Source organism: Coloeus monedula (assembly GCF_965178545.1).
Source record: "Coloeus monedula genome assembly, chromosome: 10".
In the NCBI taxonomy this organism is placed as follows: Eukaryota; Metazoa; Chordata; class Aves; order Passeriformes; family Corvidae; genus Coloeus; species Coloeus monedula.
Genome location: NC_138790.1, coordinates 17,849,772 through 17,867,980, shown reverse-complemented (window position 1 = coordinate 17,867,980; position 18,209 = coordinate 17,849,772). Strand labels below are relative to the sequence as shown.

The window sequence follows — 18,209 nt, the reverse complement described above, 5'->3', positions numbered from 1 at the left end:
CCGTGGCCGCACCCCCGTGTACCAGCACCTTTCTCGGGACCAGCATCCACCCGGGGTCTGCTCTCACGCGGGACTTGCACCCATCCAGCACCCACCCCTCTCCCACGGCCAGGAGCTGCACCTGCCCAGAACCCACCCAGCACCTCCCACCCACAGGGGACATGGTCCTCACCTTGTACCCTGCAGGATGCAGCACCTTATCCCTACCCTGCACGCATCCCACTCCCCTTGGGACTCAGCACCACACACTCACTCCACTGTCCATCCAGCACCGCACTCCCACTCAGACACAGCCTCCCCCTGCCCGCCCAGCTCGGGCACAGCAGGGTCCAGACATGGTCAAGTTTGGAAACAGGACAGGGCTTTCCTCTTTGCTAAAAATACTTCCCATGTGGCTTCCATCTCCCCCTCCCCAGCTGCTTTTAACCCCAGTGCCCGCTCTGGAGCAGCACCAAATGATGGCAGAGCCCAGTGCATCTGGAAGGGCAGTTGAAAGCTCAGAGTTGCCAGCCAAGACCCCCCACAAGGGCAGTCCCAGTCAGGTACAGGCCCTCCAGGCTAAAGGGGAGTTGCACACTCCAGGCACATGTGGCTGTGCCAGGCACACACACACAGGGCACAGTTAGATGCTGAAGTTTACGAGTACCCATGGCACTGCACGACTCTTATGTTCACGCCCTGCATCTTGGGGTCTGCACTGTGCCCAGCTTCCATGGGCCACAGGCACACCCAAAGGGATGAGAGCCCAGCCCACACTTCCAGCACAAGGAGAGCAGCATTAGAGTCTCCACATAGTTTATTTCCTTGACTCTCAGTAACAAAAACAAACTAGGTTTTTTCCCTCCCCTCCCAAACCACCTACCCAACCCCCCCAGCTTCCCCTTGGCTCAAACATCATAGTTGGGGTTCTTGCGTAGGATAACAAACCCCTCTAGGATGGGTGTCACAGGCACGTGCTCCTCTGTGGCCAGCTCTGCCCGCTCTCCATGTGCCAGCAGCACCGGTGTTGTGTGAGTCTGGAAGCCAGTGATGGTTTTGGGCTTGCCTGCCTGGCCCACCACATCCACAGCCTGTGAGAGAAGAGCAAGGTCAATGCCAGGGTCACACAGGGACACGAGAGCACCCCCTCTCCAGCCCTGGCTGCCCCTTACCTGTCCTACCCGAACCGACACAGGCAGAGGCCGCAGCTCCTCGTCGAAGGTGACCAGCATGCGGGGCTGCATGGCAGCAACAAGGCCGTAGAGAACGTAGTGGGACTTGCCCAGGATAACTGGAGGGGAGACAGAAGTAAAGAGGCTGAGCTATGCCCACCCTGTGGGGCAGAGAGGACTGGGGGGACAGAGCCCACACAACTCACTGTTGCGCACATCCAGGAAGGACACGAGGACAGTCAGCAGCCCAGCCACAGCCACCTGGCTCATGAGCTGGCGATCACTGTGGTATGGGCATAGGGTAAGTGTCCCCTTGCCCAGATGAGTCAAGCCCTAGTGTGGCAGAGAAAGCACATGAAAGAATGATGGAGTAACTCCTGGGACTCCCAGCCCTGCCCTCAGGAGGGTGACATCCCCAGGACAGGGACCCCAAGCTTCCCCTTCCACACACAAGCAGTGAGCATGGTAATCATCACCTGGGCCAACCGCACCATGAAGAGGTTGTTGGGGTCCTTGGCGTGGTACTGGGCCAGCTGCCGCAGCATCGCTGCCAGCCGGGCGTTGTTGGTACCTGGGGACAAGGAGGTGCAGGCAAGAGTAGTGCACAAGGCACGGGTCTCCCACCTTCTCCCCCAACAAACCCCAAACCAAGCTGTCCCCAGGCTTACCACTGCCCACCATGCCCATGGCAAAGATGGAGTTGTAGGAGACCTCGGGGTCAGCGTCGTGGGAGAACTTGCTGAGGGTATCAAGGATGTTGAGCCGGGGATTGGAGACTGAGATAAGAGCCAGGGCCAGGGGCACAGCACGGCGGAGGGTGGGCTCCCCATACCGCAGCTGCACAGAGGGGAGGTGGGTGTTAGACCCAGATCACCAAGCGCAGCAAGCTCTACTGAGATGTGAGGCAATAAACAGTTTCTGCTCCGAGGTCCCTTCCCAGCTCTGTGCTGTCCCCCTGGTGACACTCACCAGGTGGCCGAACGTGCGCAGGCCCATCTCCGCGCCAATCTCCTCACCCATGGCAATGAGCGCGATCCCCAACACCGCTACGCCCTGCAGGAACACAGGCACTGAGCATTAGGCAGGGAGCACCCAGCCCAATTACCAAGTTCTTAAATCTCTGTGCCCACCCCAAGCCTAGGGGGACAGGGTGAGCAGGGGATCCTGCGGAGAGCTGTTTTCCTTCAGCTCTGACACCACAATGACCTTAGGGAGCCCTCCAAAGCAAGTTCCTGCTCCAGGAACACACATCCTAGCCATTTCCCCACCTGATGAGCCCCCATGTCAGCTGAGCTCTCCTTCTTCTCCTTCTCTTTCTTGTCCTTTTTGTCCTTGTCCTCCTCTTTCTCCTTGGAGTCAAAATGCTCACTGCAGATGTGCAGGAGCTGTTGCACCTTCAAGACATTCCCTGAGCCTGGAGGGAAAGTGGAGGACTAGGATCAGCAGGCAGAGAGCCCTGGACCTGCTCCTGCCTCCCCCGACCCCAACCAGCCAACTCACCTGCGTAGGCACAGATATCCACCAGTGTGTTGGCAAAGCTGCGGAATGGCTCTGACACCACCTCCAGCGCTGCCAAGATGGCCTCAATTGCCTCTCCCTTCCCTGTCAAGGAAAGCACGGTGGTTATGGTGGTGTCATGGTGGTTAAAGGACAGTGGTAGAGGGGTGCTCCCACCCTATCCCCCAACCCATGAGCCACTGGCACTGCCCAGCCTTACCCAAGTGGTTCAAGCCCAGGCCAAGTGGCAGCCACCGGGCGTACGTGTCCTTCAGTTCCGTCTCTGATTTCTCCATGATGGTCTGGAGGATGGTTGAGGTGACATCCCCATTGCAGGAGCCCACTGATATCATCCCACAGGCCAGGGCGGTCACACCAGCCACCTGGTGAAGGGGGAAGGAGCCGTGTCATACACAGGGACAGCTCAGAGTAAGCTGGCCAACAGCACTAGGTACCCTTGGTCTCCACTTCCTGTGCAAATCTGGGCTACTGGGAGACCTGATGGTTTCCTACACTCCTAAATCAGCTGCAATCCCATTGTGGCAGCAGCTCACATAAGGAAAATAGGGTCATGCTCTTCTGGCACAGCATCTGTATTCCAGGGGCACTGGATGGGGAAGCAGGAATCACAGGCAAACCCTGCCTCACCGCCTACCTCCATGCTGGACTTGGAGTCTCCCATCACAGGTAGCAACAAAGTCAGGACATCCTCACGGTTGGAGCCTGCATATGCCAGTCCCAGCCTGCAGAGAGTCCAGAGGGGTGTGAGGGAGGAGCTGCACCCCATGCAGCACAGGCAGGCTGAGGCCAGGCCCTTACCCAAAAATGGCTCCAATCCTCATGGTGTTGCTGTTGTGGAGGACATAGTCAGACAGGAGGGCCAGGGCAGGATCACACTCATTTTTCACCCCTGAGTTGACGATGCCACAGGCCAGGAGGGCTCCAGACTGCAAGACAGAAGCACCATCACACACTAGCCACCAACACACAAAGCTCCCTGCCAGCCAATGACTGATGTCACCTCACGCATCACACCCACTCCCCAAGATGAGCAAGTTGGTACAAGGTGGGCAACACCACTCTGGATCCAGCTGAGCAGTCCAAAGCTCGTAGCTCTGTGACAACAGGAGCCCCCAAGGTGCTTCAGGCAGTCCCCAAGAGATCCACACCTTGCTGTGAGATGCTCAAAAGCCTGGAGCATAGAGCATCCAACCCTCCTCTGTGCAGGAGCTGAGCTGCACAGGGGACCAAAGCAAAGACCAATCTCTAGCCAGCTGCACACCCAGCTCACAGCAGGACTGCCCCACACAGACACAGAGCCAGGATCTGTCACTGACCTTGATGTAATCCTCAGAAGAGTACAGGTACTTGTCAATCTGCGTGAGCCCCCCGTCCACGTCCCACAGCAGGATCGTGCCCAGCGAGGCTGCAGCACTCAGCATCCCTGTGGTCCCAAGGGAGAAAGGCCCACATCAGGCCTGAACTGATGTGCCCTGCCTGGGGCTTGTGGTAGCCAGGGACATGGGCCAGCTCAGCCACCCTCACCACAAAAGGGACAGGGTGGTAACCCCAAGACCAGAGGCACCTCCAGCCCTGCCCAGCCAGCTTACTCACCATGGTCCTTGTTCTTGTACAACCATTTATTGCCATCATCTGTCAGCAGCTTGTCCTGTCCAAAGGCAGCGTTCACAAAACCATTCACAAAGGAGGAGGCCAAATTCATCCGGGCTGAGTCCACTTGGGAACCACTTCCCCCAAACCCTGTGGAAAAACATCATAGTGAGGAAAGCAGCAACAGAAGCCCTGCCAGCCCTCCACTATGCAGCCATCCCACACCACAGGGGAACAAGGACCTGTCCCACCACCAACAGAAAGGAGAAGCCCAAATTCACAGGTCAGAGACCATGAACAGGCCATCTGCCCACCTCAGGATACACATCTGACCACACAGGCTCAGAGGTGCTTGGCAGCCTCAGGAACTCCCCACAGGCAGGGACGATAAAAGCCACAACACAAGCCCTTACGGTTATTTTCCAGGTGGGTTTTGTAAATATCGTCCGGCACTTTGGGCTCCATGATGTCCAGCTGCAAAACAAGAGAGGAGGGGGTTACCTCCTGGCCAGCACATCCTACAATGGCAATCTCTCCAGGAGGTGTCTGGCCCAGATCATAGGGATGAAGGATTTCTTCTCAAATCTTGCCACAGAGCCTGGCAGACAGGGCAGCCACAGCTGGAGATAGCCCAGGGTGCTTTTCCCAGCTGGGACACTCACCTCTCTGGCTAGGGCCAGGAAATTGCTGTTGAGCTGGACATTGGACATGATCTCTGTTAGGTCCTCATACTCCTCCACATCCTCATTCAGCTCCAGGAAGACCCCATGGCGGCCCAGCATAAAGGCCATCTGCTTCTGGACAACCCTGTGCAGAGGGGGGAGGGGCTTCCTGAGTGCCTAGAACCCAGCAAGCCCCACCACGAACACAGGCTCACCAAGCAGTGTGCCGACCTGCCCTGCCCAAGGCATATAGAGATGACCCACTCCTGCCCATCCTCATTTCAGGGACAAGAGTCTCAATCCAAACCCCCAGACATCTCCAGCAGTGACAGATCCAACCCGTTTCTGCCCAGATGGGGAAACCTTGCCCCAACAGGATGAGCAAAGGCTCCAGAGGGCAGGGAACATCTCTGCTTACACATCTTTGCAGGAAGTGAAGATGTCCTCCACCAGCTCCACATCATTGAGCATCAGAGCCAGGCGCAGGGCTTCAGGGTAGCGATTGAATTTGCGGAAGATGCCCAGGGCACAGCGCAAGAGAGCCGAGTTCTCGGGCTCCGGGACATAGCTTACACAGCTTTAAGGAGGAGACAGACATGAGGGTGAAATCCACATCAGGCAACCCTGGCCCAACAGGGATCAGGTCCTGTCCAACACCTCAACCTGCCAAGCCCCCTCACCTGGTCAGGTAGAGGCACACTTTGGAGTAGGCATTGTCATCGATGTACTTCTCCAGCATATCCATCTGCTCTATCTCCATGAGCAGGTCACAGGCCTCATGCTCTGCGTTGTGGGCCATGTTGTAGGGGACGATCTCCTTGACCAGAGTGAGAAGTGTGTCCCTCTGAGCCTTGTCAGCTTCATCGATCTCCTGCCACTCCTTGGCCACCTCTCCTGCCAAGTGCCTGCAGGAACAAAGGGGCATCACTGCTACAAAAACCAGTTTCACTGAGCCATGAGAACGCGGAGCAGCTGCTCCCAGTTAGCCAGGGTTGTGCTGTTTATGGAAGCTCTACATTCTGCAGAGCTTATGAGGGACAAGCCCAGAGGAGGAACAGGGTTAAGAGCAGAGATTTCAGAGGCCATGGCAGCAAGACCTCTGCAGCTAGAAACCACTGCGAATAGAGCATGAAGTGACACATGTGCAGGTGTGACAGGGGCAGCTGAACACCTGACCAGCTAGTCAAGACACATTCCAGACTGGCCAGAGCCAAAGCGCTCCAGGAAAATTCCCCTGACCCCTTATCCTTCCCCAAGCTCTGGTCCCACTCAGGCTTACCTGACATATTCATGCCCCCAAGATGCCAGCTCCTCTTGGGAGCCCACCAGTCGGTACTTCAGACACTCACGCTCCCCACTCATGGTCATGGCCAGGACAGAAATGATGTCTGCTGCAAAGCGCTGCAGGAAGAGTGCAGAGCTCCAGACACAGGCCAGGAACAGGGAAGCAGGGGCAACCAGGGACACAACACCCTCCCTGTGCCCACAAACCACCACAGGTGGCAAAGGTACCATCCTGGCAAGTTACAATCCTCTGGAGCAAGTCACAGAGACTGCTGTTAGATCCCAGGGTCCAGAGGGCTCTGGGATCGCCTGCCCCAGCACTGTCCCCTCAGTCATATGGGATGGTAGGGCCAAGAGTTTCTACCTTGTTCTCTCCTGGAGCCATGTTCTCATAGATCTCTTTCAGCTTGCCATAATGGGGCCGTAGGAACTTGAGGGGTTTGGGAACGGAGGTCATGGAGGTGGTGGAAGAGCGGATCTGCCTCCGCAGCTCCTCCAGGGCTGGGCGGTAAAGTGACGTGTCTTTCTCCTGCAGAGGGAAGCTGGCTGTCAGGGGCTGGTTCCTGAGCCACCACCTCATCAGCTCTACCCAAACACAGCCACGGCTCTTAGCAGAGCAGCCCCCCACCCTGGGCTGCCTCCTTCAGCCCAAAACCTGGAGAAGGAGGGCACAGCAGGGCAGAAAGCCTCTTACACACCAGGGACACAGAGGTCTCTTGGGCACAAGTCAGACTGGCAGCAAGGTTGGGGGACAGATCACAACAGACAAGGAGGGGCCCCACACCACTCAAGGTAAAATCCCCCCATCTCCACTGCACTAGGAACAAGTGCAGCCAGAGAGAGTCAAATCCTGGCCAGGACTCCTTGCTGAGGGGCACAGCACAGACTTACCCCCAGGCGCTCCACCAGCATCTCCAGCTCATCCTGCAGCTGCTTGTCCTCCTCGGACTGCCAAAATGCACAGGAGAAAGCAGAGTTAAGGGTGCAGAGCACAGTGAATCTCAGTGTGACAGAGGCAGGGATGTCACCCCAAGCCGCAGGGGTACCAGGACAGTGACACACTCATTGCTCAGGGCATCATCCTGTCCCAGTGCTGCCAGGGTGGAGCAGTGCTCATGTTACTGGGGATACCCTCCCAAAGAAACCATCCATTCCTGGGGTGTGAGATGCACCTCCCCCATTACACTGTGTTGTATGAAAACAACCCATTAGAGAGCAGCACGTCAGATCATGGCCCAGCGAAGGGACACCCCAGTGACAGCAGCCCCTTCACCCACAGGCTGTGTCCCCCAGCCCATGGGGAGCCCAGAGCCAAGGTCACCCCCATGCTGGGCAAAGCGGGGACCCCTCCATAGTGCCCACCGTCACACGCACACCCTGGTTACATCACAGCTTCCCTCACCAACACTCCTCTGAGACCCCCAGGCCCCCGCCCAGAAATGGGAACCCTCAATTGCGTCACGCGGGCACCCCATGACGTCCCGGCGCCGTCACGCGTCCCCGTTGGAGGGAGTCCCCGGAGGAACGCTGGCCGCCCCCGCGACGTGGGATGACGTCCCGTTCCCGGAGGGATGCCGGCCAACCCCGTGACGCGGGATGACGTCCTGCCCCGCCGGTGACGCGGGCCCGAATGGGCCGTGACTCAGCTGCGGCCCGCGGCGCGGCGGCACTCACCAGCTCCTGCTCCTTTTCGGGCCCGGCGGGCGGGTCCCGGCGGTCCCGGCCCCAAGGCGGCGTGGGCTTCTCGTCGCCGCCTGCCCCGGGGCCGCCCTGCACCCGGCTCTGCCCGCCGCCACCGCCCGCGTCCATGTCCGCCCGGCCGCGCTTCCGCCGCACCGCGCCTGCGCAACGCCGTGACGGCACCGCCGCGCGCCGGGGGCGGGGCCAGGGGCGGGGCGGCCGCACGTGCGGGGGCATCGGCACCGGCACCGACTGTGACAGTGACACCGGCACCGGCACGGGCACCAGCACCGACACGGGCACCGACACTGACACCGGCACCTACACTGACGCCGGCATCGGCACTGGCACCAGCACTGACACTGACACCGACACCGACACCGACACCGGTACCGGCACTGACACTGACGCACCAGTATTGACAGCGGCACCGGCACTGACGCTGATACCGGCAACGGCACTGGCAGCTGGAGAGCCGGGGCTCCGCCGCCCTGGCATGGGCCACGCTGCCACCCGACCTGGGCAAGTGAAGTAGTATTGCTGGCAGGCTTGCCGTGGCCCCCATATGTCACAGACACCCGTGGGCACCCTGGTGCCCCACTACCTGTGTGCACACACACCCCTCCTGCTCACACGTGCCATGCTGTGTGCCTGGCTCCACAGCTTGGGCAGGTGGCGCTGCCTCACCCAGTCCCGCCAGGCACCCCGGGGGGCACTTTCACCCCCTGTGCAGCAGCACCCCGGGCACCGAGCGGGTGACCTGCAGTGACGGCCTGTCCCGGACAGGTGGTCACACAGGGTTGGGAACTGTCAAGGCAAGGTGTGAGGTTGTGCACAGCCACGGCTTTCCCCTCGCTCACCACCAAGGCTCTGACCATGGCTGTGCACCCCTGTGTGCGTGTGCTGTGGCATGGGCCTGAGGGTGACATCGGGGTGCCATCCTCTAGGTACCGGGGATGGGGTGTCAGTGTGCGTGTGTGCATCCACCTGTGCGGGTGCCGGTGCACTGGGATGTGTGCCCGGGTACCGGAGCAGGGGGTGCCGCTGCGGCTGTGCACCATTACTACCCGCTGCCGGTGCCAGTGACCAGTACTGTGCGGCGCTGGGGTGCCCCTCTGAGTGCTGAAGACAGGAGCCGGTCCTTGTGTCCCTGTGTCCGTGTGCCGGTGCCCGTTGCGGGCAGCCGCGTGTGAGCCCGAGTTCTGCTGCCCGTGCTGGTGTGGGCGCCGGTCCGAGTGCCAGTGTCGTGAGGGCGGCTGCGGGTGCCTTTGCGGCTCACCGCCCCGGTGCTTTTGCGGCTCTCTGGGGGTGCGAGTGGCGGTGCCGGTGCAGATACCAGTGCGGGTGCCGGTGCGAAGCTCCTCCCGTGCGCACGGCGATCACCTTGGTGGCGGGGCCAGGCCGAGTGGAGCGGAGCGGGGCGACCGGGCTGGGCACCGGGGTCTCCGCTCCAGCCCCTCCCGGGCCGCCGGCCTCCGTCGCCCCCGCCCGGTGCTTGCGGTCCGCGCGCCGCCGATCTCAGCTCCTGCGGCTCCATCCCTCCGGCGCGGCCCCATCTCTGCCCGGCCCCATCCCTGCCCGGCCCCGGTGCCGGTCTTGGCGGCAGCGCGGCGCCCGGTGCGGGCCATGGCGGCGGCGGAGGCAGGCGGCGCTGCGGCGGCGGCGGGGGCCCGGCGCGGCCCGGGCGGGGAGCGGAGCTAGGCGGGAGGCGGCCCGGGATGGCCAGGATGAACGTGGCCCTACAGGAGCTTGGACACGCCGTGAGTGCCCGGGGCAGCGGCGCGGCAGGGAGGGGGGCAAGAGGAGGGGAGGACGGAGGGCACCAGCGAGGGGCTTGGCGAGGGGGACAGGAGGGGGTCGGAGCACAGGAGAGCCCGGGGGCTGGAGAGCTCAAGGAGATGGAAGGGCTGCGGGGGCTTCGGAAACCAGAGGGAGGGAGGGCGGGGGGGACTGGTGGATTACAGGGGGCGGCGAGAGCCTATGGGATTCAAGGGCTGTGTGGTGCCGGGGCTGAGGGAACTGAGTGGCTAGAGGGTCGTTCTCCCCCATGGTGGAGGAAGAAGGACGACCCCCCCCCCCCGCAAATCCCTGCCTAGGATCGGACAGAGGGAACTGGGGTGGTTCAGCACGGCCCCACAAACCCCGCTCCACCGAGGCATGAAGCGTACCCAGGGTACAGTAATGCAGCTCATAGGGTGACCCTCAAGACAGCACCTCTGGAAGGGGCAGGGGGCTCTGTCCCCACAGATCTCAGCTCTACAGAGGAGGTAGGAAGAGCCCCAGAAACAGGCTCCCGCCTTGAGGATGCGCAGAGAAGATGCTGGAGAGGGGGTGCTGGCTACTGCCAGGATGAGGACCACCCAAAAGGGGAAAGGAGGATGTTGAGGGGAGCTGGGGTGGTGGGGGGGCCTGGCTGGCCAAGCTCCTACAGGATGCTGAGCAATCCCTCCTAATGCCAGCATCCTCCAGGAGCCCAACTCGGTGGGGGGCTCCTGCCAACTGTCAATCCCACCCTCCTGCTGCAGCCCTTGGCGATGCCCCCTCCCCATCCCAGCAGTGTGGCAGAGCTGGGCATGAGGCACTCTCTCTGCTTTCCCCCCTGCCCATCATCCGTCTCGCCCCATCTCCTTCCTGGTCCACGACAGCAGCCCTGCAGGCAGCCCTGGGCATTCACTTTAGTCTGCAGCACGGACTGGAGGGTGAGCTGCAACCCACCCAGGCGTTAACTCTGAAGCCTAAGGATAGCTCACAACCGGCAGCATTGCTGATTCTCTTCCACCAAAACCTCTAGCATTTTCTTCTAGCTTATCCCCCCCCCTCCAATGCTGCTGGCTCAACTCCACCACCTCCCTCTTGGCTGAATCCTCAGCAGCCCTCACGGCTGGATCTGTGCAAGCTGCCTTGCGAGGCCAGGAGTAAGGGGGACCCTGCCCTGATGGCTGGTACGCACTGTAGTGCCCCTTCTCCCCTCGCACACTCTGTCCTGCGTCCTGGTCACCCGCGGAGCCAGGATGGGGCTGGAAGCACTTCCAGATGTTTCAGACCTGTGCACATCTGCATGGAAAGTTCCAGTCAGGAGAGGAGGGGTGAGACAGCAGTACTAGGAAACGGTTGCTTGGTGACGGGGACCATGTCTCCGTGGCGATGTGTCACCTGTCGGCAGGGCTGATCCCACAGCTGCCATGGCTACGCAGAGAGATGCTCCGGTGACAGCCCCTGAGACCCTCATTAGCAGCTCTCCCTGTGCTCCCCAGGGCCACACAGGGCTGGGGACAACCTCTGGGGGAAGCCCAAGCACACTGAGAGGGGTCAGGGGCTGCCTCAGCCCCACTGTGTACTCACTGAGCAGGCACCGGTCCCTGCCATAAGAGCCAGAGGGTGTGGCAGGGCGGGGAACAGCTACCCCCACGCCCCTGTTCCAGCCCGCTCCCTCCCGTAGCAGATGCCCAACTACAAGCGCGCCACGCTGCAGGACGAGGAGGGGCCGGAGCCAGCGGGAGATGGCAGCGCCTCTCCCGACAGCGTGGAGGTGAGGTCTGCCCCGGCTCCTCCATCCTTCCCCTCTCCATCCTCCCTAGCCCCCCTCCTCACCCTCTGGGGCCTGCCTGCAACCAGGTAGGCAGTGGGAGCAGGGTTGGGAGCCAAGCCAGACCTGGCTGTCCCCAGGGATGTACTGGGAGTCAGCCAAAATGCGGCACAGCGTGTGCCTGGACGATCGTCCTTGTGGCTCGGGCGGGGATGCCAGCACCCACCACCGGCTTGCCAGGGCTGGTGGGGAGAGAGGCCCTGGTCCCCATCTCCTCATGCAGCCACGCGTGCACTGGGCGGCGGCGGGGAGGGAAGGGGGGGGCAGTGATGTTCGCCCCCCCATGGTGCGATGGCAGGTCCTGCTCCTGCCCAGGTGGGGTTTCGGAAGGGGCCGGGGACGCTGCTGAGCCGCCTGGCCTCGCGCAGCCAGCTGGAGCTGGTGCTCTGCGCCGTCGCCGTCTCCCTGGCCCTGCTGCTCAGCGTCGCCGTCGTCACTCTGGCCATTCAGTACCGCAGAGGTAGGGAGCCTTGGCAGTGGTGTCCCCACACCCTGGAGGACACGGGAGGATGAGGAGTGCTGGGTCAGCCCAGGGTGCCTGCTCCAGGTGCTCTGCCCATCCTGGGGTACAGACAGGGCTTGGCCCCGCTCCGTGCCTCAGTTTCCCCAGTACACTCGCCCAGCCCCAGGCATGCCTTCCCTGCCAGATCCCTCTCACAGCACGTGCCTGACGGATGCCTGTGTCCGGGTGGCCAGCAAGATCCTGGAGGCCCTGGATACAGAGATGGACCCATGCCAGGACTTCTACCAGTACTCGTGCGGGGGCTGGATTAAGAGGAACCCGCTGCCCAACGGGCGCTCCAAGTGGAGCACCTTCAACAGCATCTGGGACCAGAATCAGGCCATCATGAAGCATCTCCTAGGTGGGCACCAAGGGGTCACAAACACGGAGGGGGTGACCCCTGTGTCACTGGGGCTGACCCACAGCCTCTCGCAGAAAACGCCACCTTCAACTCCAGCAGCGAGGCAGAGCGGAAGACCCAGCGGTACTACCTGTCCTGCCTCAAGGAGCAGAGGATAGAGGAGCTGGGCTCCCAGCCCCTTATGGAGCTCATCGACAAGGTGGGCAGACATCCACACGTGAGCCAAACTGTCAGGGCTCAGCCCAGCACACCTCCTGCTCAGCTCTTCATGTAACCGGGGAGGGAACAGCCCTCGGGGTTGCATCCCATCCCTCCTTGAGGTGCCGGCTCTGTCTGCTGGCAGATTGGGGGATGGAACATCACTGGCTCCTGGAACCAAACCAGCTTCATGGAGGTGCTCAAGAGCGTGTCAGGCACATACCGGGCAACCCCCTTCTTCACGGTGTACGTGGGTGCAGACTCCAAGAGCTCCAACAGCAACATCATCCAGGTTGGCACCTGGGCACCCAGGGGTGGCAGACACCGGGGGACACCGGAATATCTATGCTGCCTCTCTCTCCCCTCAGGTGGACCAGTCGGGGCTTTTCCTCCCATCCCGGGATTACTATCTGAACAAGACTGCAAACGAGAAGGTGAGGCTGGGTGCTGGGCATGCTGCCAACAGTAATCAGGGGAAATCCACTGGGATGGGATTCGAGCAGCACTGGGACGAACCTGGCATCTCCATCCTGCCTATTGGGTGCCCACCCCAGGGAGGTGGGATGAGCTGTGGTCAGCACTGAGGCAAGGCTTGGGGTCCCACAGGTTCTGGCAGCATACCTGGACTACATGGTGGAGCTGGGCACGCTGCTGGGGGGCACCCCGGAGCCCACCCGCCTCCAGATGCAGCAGGTGCTGGACTTCGAAACCCAGCTGGCCAACATCACCGTGCCCCAGGCTGAGCGGCGGGATGACGAGAAGATCTACCACAAGATGAGCATCGCCGAGCTGCAGGTGGGCATGGCCCAGAGCAGCCTGGGGACACCCTTCTGGGATATATGGGGAGATGTCCAGAGGGCACCGAGAGGTCTGTGCCTATTGCTGTCCCCACTCTGGGACACTCTGGGCAGCCCCATCTGCTGCGGGACATGCACTGGGTGTTGAAGAGTAGTGCCCATCCCCCCAGTTGTTACCATTTGGGGGAACCTGCCGCCTCGCATTGTGGGGTCCAGGGGTCCCCTCCTTGTCCTGCAGCATTAAGAGCAGCAGGAGGGGTGCTTGGGTGCAGAGAAGGATCTGGAGTGGTGAGGGACTTTGGGTCCTTCCCAGAAAACACAGTTCCTGCCCCAGGAGATCCCCTCCATGCTGAGCAGGATGCAGCAGAGCCATGCCAAGCCCCTGGTGCCACATCCCTGTGTCTCCTCCAGCTGCTGGCCCCTGCCATTGACTGGCTGGATTACCTGTCCTACGCCCTGGCCCCACTGGAGCTGGCAGACACGGAGCCTGTGGTGGTGTATGGGGACACTTACCTCCAGCAGGTCTCTGACCTCATCAATGACACTGACAGGAGGTGAGGCTCCTTCATATCCCTGGCAGTGGCCCCCATGGCAGGGGTACCTTTTGGGCTCATCAGTGTCTTGGAGTCATAGACCATGGTGAGCTGCAGCATCTCTCTGCCCCCGCAGCATCCTGAACAACTACCTGATCTGGAACCTGGTGCAGAAGACGGCCTCCAGCCTGGACCAGCGCTTCGAAACAGCCCAGGAGAGGCTGCTGGAGACACTCTATGGCACCAGGAAGGTAATGGAGGGCCCTGGGATCAGAATCCTTTGCCCTCAGCCTGGAAGCAGCCAGGACCTCTTCTGTCCTTCAGATGCCCTTGGGATGCTAAAACCTGGATGCTTCGGCGGGAACCCAGGGATCATCTTTTGGGATGGGGGTTTTGCTGCTGCGCATGTCCCCTCTGATGAGGAGGCAGAGCCAGGCTGGGTGAAGGCAGGGGAGCAGGGGAGTGGGCTGGGGGTCTCACTGACCCTCATCTCACTCCCACAGTCCTGCACGCCCCGCTGGCAAACCTGCATCTCCAACACGGATGACACACTGGGCTTTGCACTGGGCTCCCTCTTCGTCAAAGCCACCTTTGACCGGGACAGCAAGGCCATCGTGAGACTGCTTCTGTCCCCATCCCCTCCCCATCACCATCCGCGGGAATCCCGTTCCACCCAAGCCCCAGGGCTGGAAGGCGGGGAGCTGGGAAATGGGACCCCCAGCCCTGGGGAGGTTATATCCTGTCCACCCTGTCCCCACCAAGGCATTGTTGGGGGTAGGGCATCTTCATTCCCTCCCCTCCCCAGGCTGAGGAGATGATCAGCGAGATCCGTGCAGCCTTTGAGGTGTCCCTGGACCAGCTGGACTGGATGGACGAGAAGACCAGGCAGGCTGCAAAGGAGAAGGTGACCCCAGGGAGGGAAGTGAATGGGAAACCTCACCCTATCCAGATAAGCCTCCCCATCTCACTGCTGGGGCCTCTCCCCATGCAGGCGGATGCCATCTACGACATGATTGGCTTCCCTGACTTCATTCTGGACAACAAGGAGCTGGACGATGTCTACGATGGGGTAGGGGGCACCTGGCTTTTGGGGAGAGGCTTGGTCATGCCAAGCTCTGGGGGGGCCCCATGGTAGAGCAATGTCCCTATTTGGGACATTATGCAAAGCCACCCCAGTACTGAGTTCATCCTGGCCAGGGTGTGGACCTGTCCTCATCCTTCCTCTTCCTCACCAGTACGAGGTCTCTGAGGACTCCTTCTTCCAAAATATGCTCAACTTCTACAACTTCTCTGCCAAAGTGATGGCTGACCAGCTCCGGAAACCCCCCAACCGCGACCAGTAAGGGGTGGGCTCGGGGCAGGGAGAAGGATGTGGTCCTGGGTGCCTGGATGGCACTGGTTCAGTGGGGAGGAGGTCACCCTTGTGGGGTAGCACAGCACTGTAGGTCACCTGTAGTAGCACAGGTCACCTGTGGTAGCTGTAGCTTGTCCCCAGGACAGGGTCCCTTGGTAACAGGATGGGGGCAAAAGTGTCAGCCCTGGGCAGGGCCCTGTGGTGGGCAATGGCACAGGAAGGTGCTGGGGTTGGGGTGAGAGGGGACGCATCCCTGCCTGTCCCCTCTCCCTGTCCCATCTCCCTGCCCCAGGTGGAGCATGACCCCACAGACTGTCAATGCCTATTACCTGCCCACCAAGAACGGGATCGTCTTTCCTGCTGGGATCCTCCAGGCTCCCTTCTATGCCCGCAACCACCCCAAGTGAGTCTGGCATGGGGGGCACCTCCTGGAGGCATGGGTTGGATCAGGGCCAGCATGCCACAGAGCCTCCCACAGTCACAAAGAAAAGCCCTGGAGAGCTTGAGTGTCCCTCAAGGCTTTACATCCTGCAGTCAACACCACCTGCAAAGTCCTCTTAGGGCCACCAATGTCCCCAACAGGACTGACTCCCAGCTGGGTCCCAGCTGGAGCAGAGTTTCATTGGGTGCCCACACACAGATGGGGTGGGCTGCAACAGTATCATTAACACATCCTGTACTTACCTGGTTCTTTCCCATGGCCCCACAGAGCCCTTAATTTTGGTGGCATCGGCGTGGTGATGGGGCATGAGCTGACGCATGCATTTGATGACCAAGGTGAGAGCCTACAAGCAGCGTCAGCCCCGACCCCTGTCACCTTCCTGTCCCCCCCCAGTCCCTGCCCTTGGCGTGGGGAAGGGGTGCCCTGGGTGCACAGGGGTCCCGCTTTGCCATCCATTGCATCATGTGTGCTCGTGCCCCCCTGGCCACCCCCCTTCTATTGTCCTGTCTCCCCAGGTGGCACCTGCCGATACCTCCCCCCGGCTTCTCTGTGCAGCTTTCGCTCCATCCGCTTGGTGAGGACACAGTGTCTGCAGCCCCAGCCCCCTTCTCATCCTCCTCCCTCCAGGGCATGGGATGGGTCCCTCTCACATCCACTCTGCTTTGCGCCTTCACCACAGCCCTGGAGCCAACATGGGGTCAATGAGTGAATTGGGGGTCAGAGATCTGGGTTGGGATAGTGGGAATGCAGTGGGGGATGGCTGGGGACCCAAGTACATGGCAGAGCCCCAGGCAGAGCCTGCCCACAGCAGGGGCTGGGGGACACCTTTCCCCCTGGGCGTGGACCCAAGGTGCCAGGTCCCCCGGCATCCCCCGGTGCCATTCCCCCACCACACCCCACTCTGCTTCGGGAACCCCTGCAGCAGAGGGGCTGCAGGGGGACGGCTTCCCCTGGTCCCACCCCAACCCACAGCTCGGTCCTGCAGGACGGGAGTACGACAAAGAGGGAAACCTGCGGCCATGGTGGCAGAACTCCTCCCTGGAGGCCTTCAAGAACCGGACGGCGTGCATGACAGAGCAGTACGGCCACTACACCGTCCACAGCGAGAAGGTCAACGGGCGGCAGACACTGGGCGAGAACATCGCCGACAACGGCGGGCTCAAGGCAGCCTACAACGTGAGTGCCGCCATCCGGAGGGGACACGGACCCCCGTGCCTGTCTGTCCCCCCCCGGCGCTTCAGGCCAGCTCTCCCACAGGCTTACAAGTCCTGGCTGCAGAAGAACGGGGAGGAGAAGCGCCTGCCAGCCCTGGGGCTCACCAACCACCAGCTCTTCTTCGTGGGCTTTGCGCAGGTAGGGCGGAGGGAGAATATGGGCTTCCCGTCCCTCCCTGGCTCCTCGGAGCCACCCCACAGCTCCCCATCCTGCACCGGGGGGTGCTCTGTCCCCATCCCTGAGGCTGCTCCCGCTCCGTCAGGTGTGGTGCTCCGTCCGGACGCCCGAGAGCTCACACGAAGGGCTGGTGACCGACCCCCACAGCCCCGACAAGTACCGTGTCATCGGCACCCTCAGCAACTCCCGGGACTTTGTCGAACACTTCGGCTGCCCCCTGGGCTCCCCCATGAACCCCGGCAAGCACTGTGAAGTGTGGTAGGAAGGGGGAGGGTGCTGGGGACAGAGGGGATGATGCTCTGCTGTGCCCCCCCTCCTCAGACCTCAGTGGCTGCCGGAGCTGGCCACGGGCAGAGAGAAGTCCCGCTCCTGTGCTCACTCTGCACACCCCACTTCTGCACCCTCCCCGGCACACACGGCCCCACACCAGGCACCCACCGCAGCCCCATCCACAGCCTGGGGCTGAACACGGCCGGCAGAGAGGCTGTAGCACCCCCAAAACGCAGCTCTGCCCCCCAACCCTGATGTGCTTGAGTCGGGCACAGCTCAGTGTCCCCTGCGCTGCGCCCCCCGCCTCAGGCGGGCAGGTCAAAGGGGCCCCAGGGAAAGCACCAGAGCCAAGATCCCCCTGCTCCTGCCCCCCAACCTGCCGGAGATGGAGGCTGGGGGCCACCCGGCTCCGCTCTTCCCTTGTCCTCTCCCAGTCCAGCTTGGCTTCCCCATCCACTTCTGCTGGGACCAGCGGGCGGCAGCGGGGACTCTGGTGCCTTCAGCTGTGGGTGGCTGTCGCCGAGTTTATTTAACGATTAAAAGCAGTTTCCACTTACTCCAGCAGCTCCGGGTCCTTCGCGGTGTCGGGGCGGGGGGAGAGGTGGGATCTGGAGCGGTGGGGGGGTGACTCCAAGGCTGGGGACGCGGGGGAGGTGAGACATCCCGAGGGAGGGGAGCGGGGGATGATATGTCTGGATGGACATTCCCTGAATGAGGGAAGCAGAGGTGTGGCGAGGAACCGCAAGGCTGGTGGGGACGAGCCAGAGCCGCGGGAGTCCCCGGTAAAGCCCAGCCCGGCAACCTGCCCCAAGCCTCCACTCCGAGCCCCCGGGACCCGCCCCGGCCGGTCCCGCCCCGCACAGCGCGGCCCCAGCCCTACCCCGGGGTC

General features: G+C 61.7%; 2 protein-coding genes across 3 annotated transcripts; one reads left to right on the top strand and one right to left on the bottom strand.

Annotated features, from left to right (window-relative positions):
• Window positions 1–873: 873 nt before the first annotated feature.
• Window positions 874–8,053, bottom strand: PSMD2 (proteasome 26S subunit ubiquitin receptor, non-ATPase 2). The gene is made up of 21 exons (XM_082287686.1): window positions 7,880–8,053; window positions 7,097–7,153; window positions 6,570–6,734; window positions 6,201–6,322; window positions 5,602–5,826; window positions 5,340–5,498; window positions 4,922–5,066; window positions 4,673–4,733; window positions 4,263–4,409; window positions 3,986–4,092; window positions 3,468–3,595; window positions 3,304–3,391; window positions 2,869–3,031; window positions 2,652–2,753; window positions 2,420–2,565; window positions 2,121–2,204; window positions 1,820–1,988; window positions 1,628–1,722; window positions 1,358–1,484; window positions 1,152–1,270; window positions 874–1,070 (listed from the first exon to the last, which is right to left on the bottom strand). Exons 1-21 carry the CDS (start codon window positions 8,012–8,014, stop codon window positions 888–890), a joined length of 2,727 nt encoding a protein of 908 aa, XP_082143812.1. The 5' UTR covers window positions 8,015–8,053; the 3' UTR covers window positions 874–887.
• A 1,550-nt stretch (window positions 8,054–9,603) lies between these two features.
• Window positions 9,604–17,312, top strand: ECE2 (endothelin converting enzyme 2; the record flags this gene model as incomplete). Of its 2 annotated transcripts, none has more annotated exons than XM_082288255.1 (19): window positions 9,604–9,645; window positions 11,328–11,414; window positions 11,787–11,931; window positions 12,119–12,334; window positions 12,409–12,533; window positions 12,678–12,824; window positions 12,901–12,966; window positions 13,139–13,327; window positions 13,741–13,883; window positions 13,999–14,113; window positions 14,366–14,476; window positions 14,668–14,766; window positions 14,854–14,931; window positions 15,098–15,201; window positions 15,509–15,619; window positions 15,926–15,993; window positions 16,644–16,834; window positions 16,916–17,011; window positions 17,136–17,312. In XM_082288255.1, 19 exons carry the CDS (start codon window positions 9,604–9,606, stop codon window positions 17,310–17,312), a joined length of 2,310 nt encoding a protein of 769 aa, XP_082144381.1. The 2 variants fall into 2 exon arrangements, with proteins under 2 accessions (XP_082144381.1, XP_082144380.1); XM_082288254.1 differs by having other exon boundaries at window positions 11,325–11,414.
• Window positions 17,313–18,209: the final 897 nt, after the last annotated feature.